This window comes from Lissotriton helveticus, chromosome 12 (genome assembly GCF_964261635.1).
Source record: "Lissotriton helveticus chromosome 12, aLisHel1.1, whole genome shotgun sequence".
NCBI classification, from domain to species: Eukaryota; Metazoa; Chordata; class Amphibia; order Caudata; family Salamandridae; genus Lissotriton; species Lissotriton helveticus.
This window is the reverse complement of record NC_136073.1, coordinates 376973826-376995686: the sequence shown is the minus strand read 5'-3', so window position 1 is coordinate 376995686 and position 21861 is coordinate 376973826. Positions and strand designations below refer to the sequence as shown.

General features: G+C 43.4%; 1 protein-coding gene across 2 annotated transcripts in view; it reads left to right on the top strand.

Moving 5' to 3' along the window:
* The first annotated feature begins 725 nt into the window (after positions 1-725).
* The window catches only part of RHPN2 (rhophilin Rho GTPase binding protein 2), a 217301-nt gene continuing 196165 nt past the window's right edge, over positions 726-21861 (top strand). For both annotated transcript variants that reach the window (XR_013603773.1, XM_078670447.1), the window contains exon 1: positions 726-926. Coding sequence is in view for 1 of the 2 variants with exons in the window: in XM_078670447.1 (XP_078526573.1) it covers positions 855-926 (72 nt within the window). In the remaining variant the exon portion in view is untranslated. The remainder of the gene's footprint in view (positions 927-21861) is intronic.

Sequence of the window (21861 nt, the reverse complement as noted above, 5' to 3'; positions counted from 1 at the left end):
TTAGTTAGAGACAGAATCATAATGATTATCAATTTCGAAAGCCTATCGAGTTCACTGTGTACTGGCGTGTGTATTCCTTCTTGTATCCGCTGTGTTCCTCTTAAAATAAACACTTTTAACTCTGGGGTCGCTCTTCCATATCCACTCGGAAACCCGGCCGCACATCAAAGACCATCCACTTTAAGCCTCTCTCGGCTCAGTAAGAGATATGAAACTGGGAGCAGAGAACACAAATCCCTAAGGCTGAGTCACAGGGCGGGAAAGGGGAGGGCGGTGGTGTTTGTTTGTCAGTGTACTCTTTTCCTCATCACTAGGCCTAGTTACTGATTACGCGTTGCCAGGGTAACGAAGAGCGCCACCACGAGCCTCAGAGGGCGAGAGGGCGAGAGGGCAGGGCGTGTAACAATGACGTCTCTCCTGTTAGGGCTGAATGCTCGCTGCTTGAAAAGAACGAGTCCGTCCTCCTTTTCAATAGACAGGCTTTTGAATATTCATTAGGGGGTGGACACAGGGGGCGGAGTGATGGTATGGAATGTCTACGGAAGGGAAGAGATAGGGAAATTATGTTCAATCCTAAAGTCGTGCGCTGGTTGGGGGAGGCGTTCTAGATCTTCTTCTGGCGTGACGTCACAATGTCAACAGTAGAACTAACGCTGGGGCTTCCTGCCAAGGAGGAGTCCGGACGGCAGGGGAGGAGATGGGCGGGACCATTGCGAAGCGTGGGTGGGGTGAGAGGAGGAGCTCGGTTCAGTGCCGAGCCAGAGCTGAGCGCTACGACTCTCCTATAGAGCGCAACAGGTTGACGGATACTTGTGGCACACAGAGCGCCGAGCACAAGGGCACGGAGGGCAGCAATGACCGACGCCATCCTCCGCGGCGGGGCCGAGGGCCTCAGCATCAAGAGGAACAGCGAGTACTTCAGAAAGGTAAGTGGAGGAGGGGTCGGGCAGGTGTATGTGTGCACAGGTGCCGGGGGAAGGAAGGGGAGAGGCCAGCTCCTTCAGTCCGTTTAGAGCCAGGAGCACCGTATAACTACACAGTAAACTCTGTAGGACACCTTATTGAAATAGGTTTTATTTTTTCATTTATTGTGATGTCAAAAAGCACACACATATATTTATTTAATCCGGGCACGGTAACTTAAATAGTTAGTGTAATATAATGTATTTTGTGTTCTGGTGAGCGCAGACCACTTCTGTTGTCAGTTTGCACCACAGGCGTCGATTTAGTGCTAGACAATTGTGTACGGAATCTAGTCATACCCATTTTGGGGAGGGCACCATATGTTAATTATTACAGTGTATGGTATATCGTGATTTTTGTGTGATCAAGTATACCCTACTGTACTTTATGACGATATTGCATGTTACGAAGACATTTATTACCAAATAAAAGAACGAGGCCAAATCCCTAATCCCTTTAAAAGGTCACAGAACTCCGAGGCCACTTGCAATTTATAAGTTATACGAGGGAGTATGTTTTCCCTGAGCAAATCGTCAGCCTACCCCCTTGCTTCGACCTCTCTCTCTGATGGAGAAATAACTCTGGTTGCAAATAATGTAAAGCTAATGAGAAATTAAATCTCTAAGGTGAACATAGCGTCTGTCTGCAGATTTTAATGTTGTACAGACACACTCATGGATGAATGTAAGTCGCAGTTAAAGCTAGTGTTGTGGTTTTGGACATGTGGCAACATGGAACCAGAGTCCCTTTCTCTGCTGTTGAACTCTAGCAGTGCAATAAATAAACATTAAACCACAGATTTCCACCTATTAACCAAGGGCTGTGTTGTGAACCCAGAAAACCTGCTTCAACGTGTATCATTACATCTTAACACATTGTCCTTTCAGCATGCACTGTCCGAAAGAAATGTAATTGAAAAGGTAGCTGTAACTTCATTTGTTCATGCAGCAATTGTTTTTAATTTATCTGCTGTTCACACTGGTGGCTGTTCCATCAGACATTAATATGTATCAAGTGAAATAAAGTATTGCAGTTTTTCTATTGAAAATACCCAATATAAATTATTTGAATACGAAAGTATTGCAATTTAGTAGAGTAGGAACATTAGACACAGGTGTTTAGACAGTGATTGCAGGCGTCTGTGTGTTTTTATTTTTTGTTTTTTTTCGCTCACCCATACCTAGTTAAATATATGTTTGCTTTGATATTTGTAATGTTATTGGTCCATGCTCTCCAAGGCTCGAATTCCCCCTTTATACATGCTTCGTGCGAAAGAGGGGATGTTCCACAGTTAACTGTAAAAATATATTAATTTCAAAACACTATTACCAGTGCTTTAAGTTGGCTGGTACTGTGCAGTACTAAACTGCCCCTCCTATTTTGAGAGGGAGAGTACTAGCACTTTTCAGCAAAGGTGCAATACTTTTAATTTGAGAGCACAACCACTTCTCAGGAACAAACAAGTACATGTACTTCCATTATTTCACTACAAGCACCGATTGTTACCCTCTATTAGGGACTGGTTTGTTGAAACGAGGGCTGGTGAAGAGGTTCCTCTGGTAATTTGAGTTTTCAAAAACATCCTTCAAGGGCAAAGCCTGCGGTTAGCAGTGAAACTGATGCAGTCGTGTGTAATTAGGGCTTATCTGTGAGCTCTCCTGATGTGTGCAGTGCCACTAGAACACCTGTGTGTCTTAGACCAACAGTGTTCTTGTGTTAAAGGCTCACTTGTTCATAGGTAAACCTGAGTGCGCTCAACAGGAACTTCTATTCTGCCTTGTTGTACTGGGCCTGTGGCCCAGAGAACTTGATGTTGTTCAAACATACCATGAGAAATAGCCTCTGGTTAAAATACTCTCGAACTTAGACTTTAATATCGAACATGTACATATCCCTAATCTCTAAATACTTAGCCTCAGTTGAGTGAACCAGTATTTTGAGTACTGCAGATTCACCGGGCAGTAAAGTCACCGAAGAAAATCTACGGCATTTTGTGGTATTACCACATGTTTTTACGTCCCTCATTCAGTGTGAATGGGGTTAGAATGTGGGGAAACATCTGGCTGTCGTTTTTACTGCACCCAAAATGTGCACTTTCCCCCCGTTACTGACCCCATTTTTCCTGGCCACATTCCTCCATGTTATAGTTGCAGGAATTTGTGCGAAGAAAAAAGAGAGGGTGCTGTAATTTTCCACATTGCGGAACCCTATCTCTGTTACCTATATTGGATTTACCCTAATACTTCTAAGAAGGGCGTTAGTGGTGTACATGTCATGAGGATATCAAGTGACTCCGTGGTACTGCACATGTGTACTGAAGAACATCAAACAAGCGACATAGTGTACTTTTTAACATAGTACTGAAACTGCTCTAACAGTGAATAAGAGCATCCGCTCTGTCTCGGAGCACTTGAATCCATATGACGGACATTCACAAGAGTCAGAAATCCTCCATTTGCAATTTGGAGATTAAATACTTTACGGCATCCCTTTCAGGCAGACATGTGTTTCTTGCAAGGAAGGACGAAAATTAGTTAAAGACTGAGTTGCATTAGGCATTACATTCTCAATGACCTTTAGACATTTACTTGAATTGTTTTTATTTTTATGAAACAAGTGGCTGTGTTTACCACCACCTAGATCATGTTTCATTTGAAATGCAGTGTTCAGAGTGTAATTTTTTTGTATTTTTCCCAAGTTCAGTGATATATGTAAACTTAGACGGAGATTTACCATGAGGATTAACAGATTGTTACAGTTCATAATCGCAAGACATGTTAGTCAGTACAATTTTTGTTAGTGTTTTTGACTTGGCACCTGCCGTGAGAAGAGCTGTGTTTTTTTTGTTGTTTTGTGTAACACTGATTACTTACCCCCTCCCCACTTATTTCAGCGTTGCTTCTTTTCCTTGGTTTTCTTGGGATTTTAGCGCTTTAAAGCTCTGTCTTGAGCATAAATTGTGCTCAATAAATCATATTTCAATAGCTATCACCATGGCAGAAGTTTGGATTGCTTATGTATGCGCTTTTACGGTTATTTAAAGAAAGTAATCAGTAGCCTAGATATATTTTCATATATGGTGCTTACCAAGGCTTGCAGCCGATGAGACACATCTTCTGTGGACTCTTGAATCTTGCAGCCAGCCTTTTTAGATCTCGCCTATCAGGCAGGGCAAGGCAAATTATTGGAAATGCTTATTGTGGGCTTAGCAAGAGCTGACTGTGGACTTGACAGTCTGTCTATTAGTTACGATTAGTTGCCTCTATTGTCACTCTCATGTGCTTCCTTGTTATTCAATGACTTTCCTTGTCTATCTTGTTCAACCTTGTGTTTGTCCCTCCCATGGGGCATATCCTCTTTACCTTCATTTTGTTAGGATAACTTGTATCCTTCTACTGCTCACTTTTAGGGGCCTACTTTTTAGGTCAAGCCTGGGCAGCGCATGTGCTGCTCTGCAAGGCATGCTGTATTCAGCTATGGACTTGGAGCTCTGCCCACTCTCCACCCATATTTTTAATTGGCTATTGTCTCTGTCCTTTGGAAACTGTGGCTTTTCATTGGTCAATAGGCTTAGTAGCCCCTCCTTAGGGGCCGTGTCTCATTTTGTATCCTCTCATGAGGACACCCCCTGTTACATGTGTTGTTACTCAGTAGTCTTTAATTACAGCAAATTGTTGTCAGTTCCACAGCCATGTAGAAAATTATTTCGTACTACTTCAATTTTTATTATTTTTATTTACTGAGCTGTGAAGGATTGGTAAATAAAAAATGCCTTATAATGCCCACATCATTTTGTATTGACGAATGGGTGCACTCACGTCATCATGTATGCGCATGCCTACAAAATGCTGTGAGCACGCCATTGCACATTCTTCTTTTTTTGGCCCTGCAGCACAGCATTTTGCCAATGCTGTATAACATCGCGAAATGCCATTGTCAAAAGCAGAAGGTCCTAAAGGCATGAACTAATGGCCTTGACAGTGCTTTTTTTGAATTTGCTCCTATGACTTTTTGGAGCAGTGGTGTCTAACAAGCAATAGCGTCAGTGATAAACCTACCAGTGTCATTGTAGCTCGTCTTCATGTTTTCCTTAAAGGTCTATAAGCTCCACATAACCATCACACAAATGGTTCATGAACTCAAATTTAAAAAGTTGTTCCATAGCATTAGGTTTGAGGCCCCCTCAAAGTATGTATAAAGGACTGGTTAATTTAGAATGTGAACGGCAAGGATAGAGCCAGTCACCTATTTGCAGAGGTAGCTGTTTTATGGGAGCAGGGGTGTTCTGGAGCAGGATTGGGACAATCCTGATGGATATAAGTGTTTTCCCAGATCCTGGATTCATCAACAGAACATTATTGTTGCCTTGTGTTTCTTTTTTTAATACTTCTTTGCCACCAGTGTGATGATGTTGTGGTTATGGGTGTGCTGCGTACCACCAGAGATAGTAAGCTAGTCAGTCAAATAGGTGGGAGTGTTGATTGTGATGGCTTTAAAGCTGGTTTTGAAGATAATGTGGGCTGGCAACGGGAGCCAGTGGAGTCCCTTTAGGATGTGGGTGATGTGATCAGTGTGGAATGCCACGGAGGAGGGCGTTCCCACCTTCCATATGCAAGAGTTGCAGAGATTGAACCGCAGTATTGAAGCTGCTTTCAGGAAAGAACAGTTTCACTTTCTTTAGTGGAAGGAGCTGGTACCAGGCTTTTTTGTTTTTATGGCAATGTGCTCCTTGAGGATGAACTAGTGGTTTAGGATGGATCCAAATGAGGTGGCATTGGGTGAAAGTTAGGGACTGAAGCAATCAAGGTTCATGTCGTTGAGCCTTTTTGTACTATTTGGTGCTTGTTTTCCTTCAGAAATAACAGGACTTCTGTCTTGGTGGGTGATGGGAATGTTTCCTAAAGGTTAATTCGCCCAGGGTGCAGGAGTGGATAGAAGAGGAGGATCTGAATGTATGCTGCAGGTTGGGATTGCAAAGGGAATCTACTCAGTGGAGCAGGGCTTTCTTCTACAAATGATGATTGCTACTTTTACTGAGCACAAAAGTGCTCTCCTTTTGGTCTGATTGATTTTAGATTACCCATGGCTCCATTAAAAGGTTCTGTTTTGGCGGAAGCTTTGGTAAATGGAGTGGATCCCGCACTTCGTGCAGGAGTCCAGGCAATATACAAATGAAACACTGCATGTTAGGTTCAGCAAACTGACTGAATGCTTTGCATTTTAATGGATGAATTGGTGATGTCTACGTTGCTCTACAAGTGTTAGCAGTGGACATCTCCGTAGTGGACGGTCAGAGTCTCGGGTTTCTCTTGTTTACAAATAACACTATCATCATGTTGAGGACATAGAGGGTATTGCGTGCCAAGTGAGGATCCCCGGATGCCACTTGGTTATTAATACAATGATACCTACAAATATTATTTTTGAGGTTTGTTTCTGATTAAGGAGTATTGGGGCTGGGAAGGCAAGTGTGTGGTAGCCTAGTTATGGCAGTCTGCAGAAGCAACCCCAGGCGTTGGTTCCATTGGAACTGCCCTTGCTTCCCAGTCTCCGATATCATCAAGACATAGACACATTGTATGGTTACCTTGGAATACACCGCTCAGTGAATCCCATCTATAAGAACTTGGTACAGAAAGTCAAAGCTACATGGCCACCTGGCAGGTGGTGTGGTCAGTGTTATCATGAGGCATTGAGAGACACTATGATGGAGTGCCTTCAGGTTTGCCAGACCACAGTGATACCAGCGGTTTTAATAGTGTTTAGACATAGCAAGGGGTCCAGAGTAAAGGTGTGAGAGTTTGAAGAAGACATCCCTAAGGTGTTTGCTTGTGGTAGACAATGGCACCCCACTGATAGTACTAGAAGGAAAACTGAGGTTTTATCCCACCTCAAACCTTTATTCTTCTGTGCAAAGCTATGGGCAAACTCTGCAGTCTCTTTGTATAGAGAAAATACAAAGAATTTAAGGAAGCTTGATAAGCATGGCAAAAGTGGATGTCTGGAACAAGCCAGATTATGCTGGTAGAGCGTGACCTGACCAGTTGGTCGATATCCCAGAATTCTTACTAAAGAAAGAAGTTGCACAGCTAATGCAGTGGATCAAGTGTATAATCTGGAATTTAATTTTCTGAGGCTTGGGGCAAGTCAAATGATTGTCGGATTTCAGGAATAACAAATTAAAATAGTTACTGCTAATAGAGCGTAGCGGAATACGAATTTAGACCTAGTCATCTCTCGCATGGAGCTGAGGTAGGACAGTAATTAAAGGACATAAGAATGTATTTATCCATATAGGGATACTGCCTTGGATTCACCATTCTGTTTTGGCACTCCACGTAGCAGGCTGGCAAGAGGTTGGTCTAGTAGGCCCTTTGTCATTGCAAGCAATATTAGGACTGAAAGGGAGGCCATAACTGTTGTGGCGGATAATTTATGGGGGCAGAATTCCAACCCGATTAAGAGTTACCTTACTGAAAATGCGGAGGTATCACTGAAAACTTTGCCTCGCACTGAACCCTGCAGTTTTTCCCCAGATACCAAGCACTGCCCTCCCAATCCTACTTCGACAGGTTTTGACTGGCAAAATGTGACTGGGAAATGGCAGAGCTGCAGGCTGTACTGCTAAAGTCGTAATCTCAATTCTGATTATAATTTACTTGATGTATCTGTGTTTTTTCTAACCTGTTAATGAGATCCTATAATTCTTTTGTAATGTTTATGGCTGAATATTGTATGTTCATATATGTATCTTGTATTTTCTGTTTGTTATTATTGATTAAACAAATGTTAATTCATATTTGAGGAATATAATTATCAAAAATCCCAATATTGTTGTTGTTTGGATGGATTTGAGGGTATAATAAGTCAGGGTGGATGAAAAGACAGGCCCCTTAAGGTCTAGCCATTGCAATCCCAAACACCGGAAGCTCATGGATGCAGCATTCTGCTTAACGTGTGAGGCAGCTAGTGGACACGTGAATAAAGCGTAAGACGGGTGCAGTGCATGAGCACGTGCAAGTAGCCTTCGGTGTACAAGCCCAGGCTTGCCAGCCCTGGTGTCAGAGGATGGCCCAGATGTTGTTACTGTCGAAGAAACGTGGTACATTGCAGAAACGCTGCACCCTGTTCATAGGAGGTTGTAACACAGACCTGTATTTCTGCGAAGATTATTATAACAGATGATGCATGTGAAGATAGGCACGTGAGTAACGCTAATGGGATGGCCTGAAATTAGTTTCTATAGATAAACATATAGATGTAATTCATAGGATGACAAACAATTACTAAAGGGAAACGTTTTATTTGATGGGTACATTCCACTTATAACTAAAGATAGTAGCATGGATATTTTGCGCTCACCACATACATAGTGAGAACTCTGATGAATTTTGATGGCCGGATGAAGCCAGACATTCAGAATTTTCACAAATAAAATTCACTTAAGTAATTCACAGAAAATGGATGTAAATGATGATCAATTTCATATATGCTAATTATACTGAATACCTGACTTTATGAGTACCTGCGACCTTTTGTGAGAGGATGGTACTGTGGATAAAATAAGCATGCATATCATTTATATTTGATCTAATATCAGTGGGAGAGTTGCCCCATTTAGACACCCTATGCTTTGGAGTAGCAAATATATTCTCAGTATCCGACATACTTGTAGGGGGATCTTAGCAGCATCACTAGCAACACGTTCTTATTGTCTCCTTGATGAAAGGAGACGTTACAGTGGCTGAAGTTAAAAAACAGGCTGGGGAGCACCACGATATAATATCTGAGCTAGTGGAAAATTGACAGTTATACATATGACTGCCAGCACGACCTATTTGTGTGAAACAGTGTGTTTAAAAGAAGTACTTTAAAACAGTGGCTTGTAGAGCCAAAATTCCAGTTAATTCAACCACAAGAAGTTATTCTACACATATTTGCCAAGGTGAAGGGGGAAGAAGATGTAAAGGACTGCATAGAGTTGTTGGTTTGTGCGTCTCTTGGCAGTGTTCCAACGTTCATCTTGGAAACTAAGAATATCATCTGCGACCCTCAAGGCTTGTTACTCCAGCCCTAGTCACCTGCCGCCTGGACTATGGCAATGCACTCCACGCAGGATTCACCACTTACCTCCTGAAGAGACTGCAAACCAGAAGGAACTCAGAGGCCAGACTCATCCTCGATCTCCTTAATACGGACCCATATCACCCCTCACCTCAGTAAACTCCACTAGCTCCCCATATGGAAGAGATGTCAATTCATGCTTATCCACACCTACAAAGCCCTGCATAACCAAGGACCAGCCTACATCAACCCCCGCCTGAACTTCCACAAACCCCCATACACCTGCGCTCTGCCTCCCTCTCGCATACCCCCCACATCCGCCCAAGCAACAGTGGTGGACGCTCCTTCTCCTCCCTCACGGCTAAATCCTGGAACAACCTCCCACTTCATATCCGGACCTCCATCTCTCCTATAATTCTGGAAGGCGCTCAACCTGGCCTTTCGCCTAAACCCACCTGAAGCAGCAAGACCCTCAGTGCCTGAATATCCTCCAAGCCGATTAGCCTCACTCTCTAAATCCTGTTTGGTTGACTGATTGAGTGAAGAAAGGAGTACGTCGAGCCCATGGGTTGTAGTGGCAAGAGATGGAACTCCAGGAACCAGAACAAATAGAGGCTGAGTGAGCAGTGCACCAGCAGGATAGGAGCAACCCATAGATATGTAGCACCATAATGTTGTTGCCCTCCACTGCCTTCCTGGTTATCTGTGGCCACATCTTTCACCTATTGCGGATGTGCTATATTTCTGTATAGTAACAGGATTTTTTGACAGTTTGTTGACCAATAAAGCAGACTTTAACTTTCCTTGTAGTCTACTTTTCCAATTTACAATAGTTATGTTTAACCAATAAGTTTACATCTTCTTTTTCACAGCTACATCAACACTGAGTGATGTAGGTTAGCTGACTTGGGTTTAGGGAAGTAAACACCATGGACGTTTCGGATTCACCCCAATTCTTTGCCCCTTCTTCCAGCTGTGCCCAATCAATGTGGTTTGATAGTGTGGTCCTCCTGCCCCCAATGCTAATTGACTCTAGCTCAGTGAACATTTGAGGAATATGTTGACTGGGAACATGTCAGGAGACACTAGTCGGGTACAAACCTTAGCAAGCTGTGGCAATGAATGTTCTGAGGGCCACATGAAGACTTTGCTTTCATGCTCCTGGTGTATAGTCTTGGTTGACCCAGCTGGACCCCTCTTTAAACTGCGGCTTACAATTCATTTATGATATTTCACCACACTTGCCAACGTCCCACTGAGTAATTCAGGTGAAGGAAAAAATGGAAGGATTAAAAGGGAGCATCAAGAGGGTCACTATATCTTCTCCTCCCTCATTCAACTAATTCACATTTTAGGACGCTTGCTTTTTGGAACAATAACTCTACTGACTTCCACAGGATTCACCTATTTTACTCCTATTTCAAAAACCCCTGTGCTGCCCTTTTGGCCATTCTGATGCCCTAGGACTTGTGTACGTCTGTGCCTGTGTTAGCTCCTCCTTGATTATGCATTCAGTGGCCGTACACAGGGTGGTTTTGACCAGCACCTTTTAGATTTTTCCTGAACTTTATGTGGTTACTCGGCCATCATCCTATGAATTTGAGTCCTGGAACACTAACGGGTTTTCTTGGTTCTGCTTGTTTTCATCACAATTTCCTAGAGAGAAAAGACTCCCAAATAGAAGATATAACTTGTGAAATGATTTTCTGGTGCAGATGAAGTGAGGGCCCCATATTCCGCAGCAGTGTATGCTACCCTATACTTTTCTATCCATCATAGTTGGTGTCTTGAGTTTTGCTCTTTGAAAATGCTCTAGATTTGTGCAGGGTATTGTGATTTATCGCTCCCCTGAAATTATTCTCTTGTATTGCATTTGGTAATGGTGCCATTCACAACTTTTTTTTTTAGTTTCTTGCAAAGTATTGAATTTCTCAGGTGCTAAAAAAAATTCAAAACTTAACTAACATTATTGATCTACTTAATGGTCCACCAAATGAGCAGATTAAGGGAAAGCATAACATGTAATGTACTGATGAATGATGTTTCAAAAACTGTGCCTCTGGCATTCCTGATAATAAGCACACCTCACTCAAGCTGCTACAATTTATAATTCCTCTCCTTTGCGACCACAGAGCACTCTTTTATTCCACAGCAAAATTAATTTCTAAAAATAAAAAATTGGATCGTATCTCCCGCTATTGCAAGAGCTTCACAGGTCACTCCTTATAACAAGGACCAAGTTCAAAATTAGCTGCTTGGGTTCTAAAAGCTGTTCACTTGAGCAAGCCTTAATATCTCGTCATCTAACCAACTATATCCAGTGTCAAAAAAACTCTGAGAAGTAAAGACTCACCACAACTTGAGACTATTACTCTTCGAATAGCGTTTCAGAGGAGCAGCAGCAATCCTCCAGGAAATTCTCCCTATACAATTGAGTAAACAATCTACCAGTTTGTTCTCCAGAAACCATGGAATCCTCTAAATTTAAGCTAGCATTCGTACAAATTATACAGGGTAGGGAAATCTGTTTATTATTTCGACTGCTCAAACAAGGATAACAAGAAAACAGGAAGACTTTTAGAAGATATCAAGGGGGAAACTGGTATCAGTTAGTAGAGGGGTTTGGTGGTCTGTTTAAGAAGATAGCAACTATCCCATAGCAAGTAAAATGACTTAAATACATATATATGAGCTGCTGCTGCCGCCAAAAAAGTATGACTGTTAGTCTTCAATGGCATGGCAGCGTAACACGCGAGTCAGCACTTTTTGGTTTTCCAAAAACAACCACATCCTCTCCCCAAAAGTGTTTCTTTTCTGAAATAAAAACACAATGTCCCTGATGCAATAAACTTTTTCTCCAAGCTCATTGTTTTTTCTAGTCTGGGGCTCCTCTATTGCGCATGGCATTGAGTGTGTTTGCCTGGCAAACTCAACAATGGCTCTGCTTTTAGAAACACATAATTCCCCAGACTCCTAAGTGAGACGGGGAAACAAAGGGCTAGACGGACACAACATCTGACAGTTTTTGCCACTTGTCTAGTTACCCCATACCTTAAACGAGGCCCTTGATGTAATTTTGGTCTTGGAAATTTGCGAGGATAATTTTGATATCTGTGGGGAGACACAAGGGTAGCAATTTGCAAAGCCCCTATGGAGCCGTTCAGAATGGTGGTTCAAACTCTATTGATCCAGAGCCTGGGAATTCATCTAGTTAATATCCCATCGATTGACCTTAATGTATGCCAGGGCCATCCTAATTGCCATAATTTTTAATAACAACAACATTTACACAAAATTACACAGATTATGCCACATTGCGTAGTTACAGGGCTAAATTTTAACACAAGATATACAGTTCGGTTAATTTTTTAGCATAAGCAGCTTTTCAGGAAGATTTTTTTCGGTGAGTGGACCATTTAGGTAATTTTTTAGATCAGAACTAGAGATCTGAATGCGACCAGTAGCGCTTTGAACCCCAGTAGCAGTTCTTTTAACGTGGGCTGTCGACAAACCTTCGGGTAGATTTTTACCTGAGTGAACCATTTGGGTATTTTTTGAGTGCAACACTACAAATCTGAAGGCAAGCAGCCATGTTTTGACTGCAAGCAACTGAAAATCAACTCGAAATTAGATTTTCAAGTTGAATTTTTACCTGAACACACCACACCCTTAAGGTAATTTTTTAACGCAAGCTGCATCACGCATAATTTTGCTGTATTTTGTGTCATTTCACCTTAGGAAATTATACGAGTTGCACCTAAACCCACATTCAAGTGGAATGCTGGCCGCTTAGTAAATGCAAAAAAGATCGTGCAGTTGCACACCTATGTGAGGGGTTCTTATGAAGGTTAAACTGAAATTGGAATTTTTTAATTGCTTGTAAAGAAATTGCGTGCTACTACCTATCTATGAGAAAAGACCCCAAAATTTCCCAATGAGTTAAAATGCAAAGATAGACTGTGGGAATACCCACAGTCAAGGGAGTGCACAGCTAATGGACAAAAATGTCTCAAATTAAACTGATTGAGTTATAGTTCAAACACAAGTATTCAAAAATGCTCAAGGGCAAAAGGGTTTTATCAAATTTCAAATCAACATTTTGCGACAAAATATAAACACATGGCTCCAAACATTATATGCATGCTGATAGTCATGTATCGTTCTTACAAATGTTTCCTTGTGTGGTTAATTGAGTAACATAACATTCTATATAAACATATAAATCAGAAACAACGTCATTGACTTTAGAAATCCCAATGCATTTCGGGTTCTAGCTTACTAAAAGCATTCTGGTTTCCAATGAATGATCCTTTTGGTTTTTACATACTTGACTGTGTGATGCCAATTATGTACGGCAAATTAGCTGAACAATGGTGGTGCGACTAACTAGGACCAGAGAAACAGTACTGAACAGGTCAGGGGTTTAGGAAGAAACTACACATTTCAGGTATAAATATACTGATGTGATAGAAGACAATCAATCAATCAATCAATCATTACATTTCTAAAGTGCGCTACATACCTGTGAAGGTCTCAAGGCGCGGGGGGGGGGGTGCTACTGATTGAAGTGCCAGGTCTTGAGAAGTCTTCTGAATGCCAGCAGGTCCTGGGTCTGTCGTAGGCTGGTAGGGAGGGCGTTCCAGGACTTGGCGGTGAAGTAGGAGAAGGATCTGCCGGCGGTGGTTTTCCGGATACGAGGAACTGTGGCGAGGGCGAGGTTGGCCGAGCGGAGGCTGCGGGTGGGGGTGTGGAAGCTGAATCGGTCATTGGGGTATGTAGGTCTGGTGTTGTGTAGTGCTTTGTGTGCGCGGATGAGGAGTTTGAAGGTGATCCTCTTGTTAACGGGGAGCCAGTGTAGGCCTCTCAGGTGGGGTGTGATGTGGCTGCGTCAGGGGACGTCGAGGATCAGACGTGCCGAGGCGTTCTGGATTCGTTGTAGTCGTCTCAGGATCTTGGTTGTTGTTCTTGCGTACAGGGCGTTCCCGTAGTCGAGTCTGCTGGTGATGAGGACCTGGGTGACGGTTTTTCTCGTGTCGGGAGGGATCCATTTGAAGATCCTGCGGAGCATTCGGAGGGTGTTGAAGCAGGACGCGGAGACGGCGTTGACTTGCTTGGTCATGGAGAGAGCGGAGTCGAGGATGAACCCCAGGTTGCGTGCGTGGTCGGTGGGTTCCGGGACTGTGCCTAGCGGTGTGGGCCACCCGGAGTCGTCTCAGGCTGATGGGGTGGGTCCGAGGATGAGGACCTTCGTCTTGTCTGAGTTCAGCTTCAGTCTGCTGTCCTTCATCCAGTTGGCGATGGCCTCATTCCTCTGTGGAGGTTGGCTTTCGTGGTGTGTGGGTCTTCAGTGAGGGATATGATCAGCTGGGTGTCGTCGGCGTAGGAGATGATGTTGAGGTTTTGTTGTCGTGCGACGTGGCCGAGTGGTGCCATGTAGATATTGAACAGTGTCGGGCTGAGGGAGGATCCCTGTGGGACACCGCAAATGATCTCGGTGGTTTTTGAGCGGAAGGGTGGGAGGCGGATGCTCTGGGTTCGGCCGGAGAGGAAGGAGTTGGTCCAGGCCAACGGTCCAGATGGGTAAATGTCTGTACGGAATTATTTTGATCAAAGCGGTAGGAGAGATATCAACTAGACAATGAGATACGAGCAAAACTCAAGTGGTCTGTGATGTCACTCAGACTCTCGGAACAAAACATTTCTCCTTTTATCAAAAGTATCCACAGTTTTGCTTTAGCTATGCACTTCCACCCCAGATCGTCTTCTACTTCTGTGATACACAGTGCTTTGGTTGAGGAGTCCTGGGTGAGCCATGCACAACATGGCCACAACCCCCCATTGTACGTGCATGAACAATTATACCTAGTGTCCTGTCATCCATTCCTACCACGCTCTTACTATCGCCCCTTTTCACCACCCAAATTAATATACCTGTCATCTGGCCACTTTCCTACACATTCTTCGCCCCTACCCTCCCCATGTCAAACATTCAATAACAAATGCAATATGTAGTTTCCTGCCACCTTCCTCATCTTTTTTCACCGCTGTGATGCAACTGAGGTTCACCCTTTATACAATAAGGCTGCGGATCACAAAGAGCTCGGGACGGAGAGGCGGGAGAAAGGGGTGAAACATGCACGTACGTTCTCTGAGGCATTTATTTATCAGTGTTGAGTGAGTAAAATTAGAAGTGAATAGAACTACAAAGGGGAGGACGGTTCAAAAACATTAATTTTTCCAAAGATGATGGAGTGAACGCCTCTGAGCGTCAGCCAGTGTTTGTGGTAGAACAAAATGCATTAACTCCATTAAAGATACGTAGTCTGGGGCAGTTGCGTTGGTAGGAGGAGAAACCGTGAGTTTTGGGGTTTTAGAGAAAGCAGAAAGACTGGCACCGCCTATGCACCCCTTTGACGTTACTTGTTCTGTTTCAGTGAGGCATTTGTACATAATCATTACATTCAGGCAATACTTTTCCTTGACGTATTCTTTCCTGTAAGTTTATGACTGGGTGGAAGAACTGAGCCCTGGCGAAGTTATGGGTCGTTCAATTTAGCAGGCCATTAAAAACCGGAAATGCCCGAGCTCGAGGCCGTGTTTGTCCATTAGAAGCCTTTGAAAATACCATTCGTTTTTTCGTTTCGCTGCATCTAATCTTGGTTGCCTAAGTAACGTTTTTCCGACCAGTTAATACCCACTGTCCTGATTAATCTCTAATCAAAGGACAACCTCCTTTCCCCATTGTCTTATCGGCCTCCTAGGTCCCGAGGTTCACAATATACATTTAGAAGTGACAGCAGAAAGAAAGGAGACACACGAAGCTTTTCAGTGCCCTGATTAAATCAGTGCCTCGGCACGAATCCTTTGTCAATAAAGGCAACGAGCAAAGTGCATTGTTTTTTCTTTGGGCTTGGACAGTGTCCCCGTCAAGATAGTTTTTTCCTCATTTTTTGAGGCTGCGTCATCGAGTTCGGTGAAATTATGTTTCACTAGAGTGTGGGCACTGATGAACGAGCATAGAATATTTGTATTGCAATTTGCCTTTCTGTAATCGATAAAAAAAGACTTCTGAAAACTGCGCGCTTCGTCAGCAAGGCGTGTTAATATTATGTCGGAGAGTTATGTAGCGCAAACATGCCCCAAGGTCACTAGGCGCTATAACATTAAGTTCAGCCAGTTAAATGCAGTAACAGTTAAAGGGAACAAGGACACTTTGAAGCTTCTTCCTAAAAAAAAAGAGGTAAGAGGGGACAGATTTCAGCTAAAGTCGGAGACTGATTCCTAATCGGAGAGCCAAAGTGAAACAAGTATTGGCAAAGACAATAGATTTTGCCTTTGGGAAATATTGGCTCTGTCAGAGGTTTTTAACGATGCTCTACATACAGTATCCCCAGTGCAGTGCAGCATGGCTAGAGTAAACCAAAAAAAACCTTATGAGGTGTCATTTATAAGCGCATGCAACACACATGCGCACACCTGCGTAATGAAGAAGGCAGTTTTTATTTTTTTACTTACCGTAAGTTGGCTTGGTAAATTAAAAAGTAGGATAAACGCATTGTTTTCTTTTTTTTAGGTCGAGCTAGAATGCGCATGCATAGCATGCATCTAGCTCGACAACTATTGTTGTCAGTCTCCTGGGAATCTGAGACAGGGTTCGGACACGCGCGCCGATTGCACCTCGTGGGCGCGCACGCCCAGCCCGGCGCCGTGCCGATCCCCTGCCTCAGATTCCCTGAGGTCCACAAACAGAGCTACACTCACGCATGCGCACATACACAGCCACACGCACACACACTGCATACACCCCCCCCTTAAACAGACAGACAGACAGACACACGCACAGACAGGCACACGCACAGACACACTCAAACACAGACACACGCGCGTCCCCCCCCCCCCCCCCCCCCCTTCCCCCCACTCACCGAGTCTCTTGGGCTCCTCTCGTCTCATCCATCACCTCTTGTACGCCATCAGCAAGCGGAGAAGCGGCGCATGTTGTTCTGCTCGACGCTGGGTGCTGCGTGGATGATAGACGTCACGAACCACAGCCTTCTAGGGCAAGGGAGTAGCAGCAAGCGGTTATACAGTCCACTTTCTGTATCCTACACTCCAAAGTCTGGAAATGGCCGAATATCCCGGAAGCGTTTCTGAACCCTGCAGAGACTACATCTCCCATGATTCAGTTTTTTTTTTATGTGTGACGTCACCGAGCCCCGGGAAATGGAACGGGGTTCAAGATGGAGGCGTTTTGAGGGTTGGTGGAGATAGAGATCGTAGAGTTGCATCATGCACCTTATGTTCGCGGAACTAAACACTGCGTCTGTATCTTCACACTTCGTTCACCTCGCGGGAAGTGGGCATTTTGTGAATGTAGTTTGACATTCCGTTTGTGTATATCCAATTCTGCTCCACATCGTGATTGGTCAAGGGGCGGTGATTAATCAAGGGGCGGGACTAGCAAACTACACACCAATCGCAGCACAGTCATGGTGAGAATAGCTTCAGCCTATGACGCAAGGATCTCTTTCAATCACGTGACATTCACTAATGAAGCTGCTTCGGCCATTTTGGTGACTGGAGAAGGGCGTCTATTTCCCTTAACTCAATCAATAAAGACGCAATCAAATGGTAGCGCAAAACAAGTTATTTGTTAAAACAAAAAGGCACATATCGATGTTCGTCGTCTCTTAAAAAGGCACAGCAGTCGTAGTGCTCGGTGTGAAAATGGTGCAGTCCTGCTCAGCTTACGGTTGCAGGAACAGGTACGACAAGGAGAAGCCCATCTCTTTCAACAAGTAAGAAAACTTCGCTTTCGTGCGTGTAAAACCGTTACATATAGGGGTAACAATGTTTGGCAGAGTCAAGATATTACCAGACATAGTTCAGAGTTGAGCAAAGCGTTTATACTGATGCTTCTCGTGCATGCTTAGAAGGGAAAGGGGGCGGGTATAGCATAGAGACGAAGACCTTTATTTAAATATTTGCCAACTCGGCCTAAGAGGTCGACACTGTCTTTGATTTGTTGTTAAGGGTCGAAGCTGCGTGAGCAGCATGCGCTAGCAAAGGGGCCGCCAATGCTTGTTTTTAAACACATTCTTTTCTACCCCGTCAGTTTGGCAGTCTTGAGCAGCTGCCCATTTGTGACTGCCTTTTTTTCTCTGAAACCCTGCTCATGCGTATTCAGCGACCGTCTTTTTTATTTTTTAAAGTTTCCTGCTGTTGCTGGCTAATTTCCCCGTGCGATGCCAGGTCCCCACAAGCACTTCCCATTGCTCCTTGTTTCCCTTAGACAAGTCAATGCTATCTTTCCTGTGGCATACAGTTACCACCAAAGAATGCTGCAGCAGTATTCAATGTCGGACGTTCTGAGCATTGATGTTTGGCGTAGCTAACGGCAATACTAGCCATACATCTAATTGCCAATCACCTTTACAAGCATTTTATTAACTTATTTAATACCAGTGTAGCTGCTTTTTAAAATATATATACTTTCCTCTCCATTAATTATGCTTTATTACTGTACAAAAAAACATAAATTCTCTTTATTATGCCCATTATTTAAAGATGGCACCCCCATTAAATCGTTTTCTTGTAGTCCCTCACCTCTGTCTATGACAGGAGCCGTTGCTCTCATATCCCAGTATGCTCCACTCTTAAAAACCTATTGCGGTGAGCGCAAGCATTGGTGGTTATTAGGGATACCAGTTGTGATTTAACCGATTCTTTCAGCTTCCTAGCTTTTGTAGGTACAGGGAGAACTTTCATCGCTACATTATATAGGCACAGGGAGAACTTTTACTGAGACTTTTTTGTTTGGTTGAAGGGGCCTACTTCCCCGGGGCTGTGTGCCAAAGTGTTTCAGCCAACGGCCATCTTTCAGATTTGCCCAACCCCCCACCCTCAACCTCCTACCTCAGCTCCCTTGGTTAAAAGGAGCAAAATAGTTGTTATTGGCCGCCTGTGAATTCCTAACATTCCTGCCACTCAGCACCACCCCAGCACCACCCAGCACCACCCAGTACCACTCAGCATCACCTCAGCACCACCACAGCACCACCACAGCATCACTCAGCGCCATCCCAGCATCAATCTGCGCAACAATTCAACAACAACTGGTTCAAATATGTTCTCTCAATGTTTTAAGCTTTATTACAAATGTCACAAAAAGATGTTAATATTTCACTTCTGTTCTTGGATTTTCGTCACAATAAAATACACTGAAAATAATCTTCACAAAAGTTATTTACAAAAGTTTAAGCTATTGCCATTATAAATTACAATCACTTTTATTTAAGTATTAATTATTTAAAAAAATTAAAAGCCATTGTAATTTGTAATATCAATACATCTAAGTCACGTAAATACAAAACATGTTGCATTACAAATGCTATAGGTGTCACATTTGCGAAAGTTATAACTATTGGCATTGTAAATGACAAAGCTATTAATTTAGCTATTTACAAAACCAACACATAAATAAAAACATTGTCATTTACAAGACCAATAGCTCAAACTTTCCTAATGCGAGACCTATTGCATTGCAAATGCTTGTTTTAAGTAGGGTTGGGAGGAAGCAATATTCGGGAAGCAAGCCGAAGCACTACTGTGCAGAAGCAACACAAAGGGCGGGGAAGTCAACACCAGAGAGGAACGTGGAGCAAGGGGGAAGAGCAGCACATGGGCTAGAGAGAGTAACGTTTGAGCTGTTGCGGGGGAAGCTCATGGGCAGGGCTCGAGTCGGGGTACCACGTGGGTGGACGGCGTCCCCCCACTTATTTTACCGGGGGGGACACCGTCCCCCCTGCCAGACAGCTGGACTTCACTCTTTGGCCTCTCTGGGCCGAGAAGCTCGGCAACTTTCGTGACGTCACTTCCTGTCGTGACATCACTTCCGGTGACAGCGTCCCCCCCCCACTGCTTTTTTTACGACTTGTGCCCTTCTCATGGGCGAGAAAACAGTGTTGTTGGACAAAGCTCACAAGGGTGAGCACAACACGGAGGAGGCGGGAGAGAAGCGCAAGTGCGAGAGACAGCATCACGGAGCATGGCGGAAGAGGAAGAGCAGGACTCAAGGGAGGCAGCTGGAAAACACATATACTATCTTGGAGTGCTTAACCAACAAGAAAAAAATTACTGCTTCATCAGGGGGAAGAGACAAGTAATGCGTGCATGACAGGTCAGGGACATACACAAGAAGAAGAAACACTTACATTAGGGGTTGAGCCATACAAACATTTGTGTACCAAGCAGAGAGGTTTGAAGTTAATTCTTTAATGAATGGGCAACCAATGAAGCTTGAATAAGATAGATTTAGCTGAAGAATGATGGGCGGAACAGCATGTGTAACCTAAAGCTGTAGATGCTTGTTGATAAAGGGGACGTTTTGTCTCAAGGTTCTAAGTGACATCACAGACAACTCAAGCTTTGCTCTCACCTTGTTGATTATTGGATATCTCTCACACACCCTCGGTCAACATAATTTGGTAGGTCATTTACCCGTCTATAATTCTCAGTGTTGTATTACAGCAGTCAGAACATACCTGAAATGTTTAAGATTACTACTCTTGCAGTTTGATTTTGGATAGTTTGAAGTCTGTCTAACTGTTTTTCGGAAATGCTGGGGTAACATGCCTTGCAGTTGAGTCAGGATCCAATAATGGCAGCTACAGCAGTTCTTCCATCTTCAGAAAGAAGAGGAAGAATGGATCTCGGTTTGTGCATATGTGAGGAACATGCAGAGATAATGGAAGAGACCTGAGCATCCATTTTTATGTTTAGAATCTAATTTGACTCCCAGACTTAAATTTAGTTTTGGATGGGGCAAAAGACCAAGTGTGGGTGACGATAATGAAGGAGGAGAGAGCCATAGATTCTCTATCCCCTACCAAAATCTCTGTTTTGACCATATCAAACTTGAGCCCGTTTTTGTCCATCCTTTTACTAACACTGCCTTTTACTAACACTGCATAAGCAGTGTTGCTATCCTGTCTTCAGGGCCATTAGACACATTTAAAGAGGACATTAGTAGTTTATCAGATATAAAAATGGACTGGTGTCAGCAGACCTTCACAAAGCAAAGCTGAGTAACAACGTATTGATGTGGTGAAACTATGTTCACCAAAGTGCATGGATTTAATTTGCGGTAATTGCGTCAGTACATGGGTAAAGATGGCATTCACACTAAACAAGAGTATTCCTGTGTGAAACACTACTGGTTCATGCTGTAATTGGGTAGCTTGGATTAGGAGTTAACTGGAGTGCACCATGGGTTCTTTCTGTTATACGTAGGGGCGATAACTTGGCTTTTCAAATTCTCTACTCTTCTAGGAAGTGATAATTTCTCTGTCTGCAGGATCTTCAATCTCCCTTTGTTTGACCCATGCTCCCCGATCTTGTGATTGCTAACTCCTTTCCAGGAACAAAAACAAAATGGTGTCTCCTATTTGTCCACTGTGGCCTGACTTTGGTGCTGTGAATGTGCTCAAAGAGAGGAGGAGGAAAAAAAGTGCATGTGTAAACATCTTAAGAGTTACTAGATCCCTCTGCTCAATGGCTTCTCTTTCTCAGTCAAATGTGACTTAATTTACAGTTCATTCGTAACTGCAGCTCCTCCAAATACTATGTTGTAGAATCCACTGACTAGCTAGGAATAGATGATACTGTTGAGGAAATTCAAGCAGTTGTTTCTCACCAATGAACTCTAAATCTGACTCTTCATACTTTAATTCTTCAATATACTAAGTCCAGTCTGGGGAAGAATAGATTTCCTGACTTATGTGTAATGGCCGTTCAGAATTACTAAAACAACTCTCCAATGGTTGCTGGAAGCAGCCT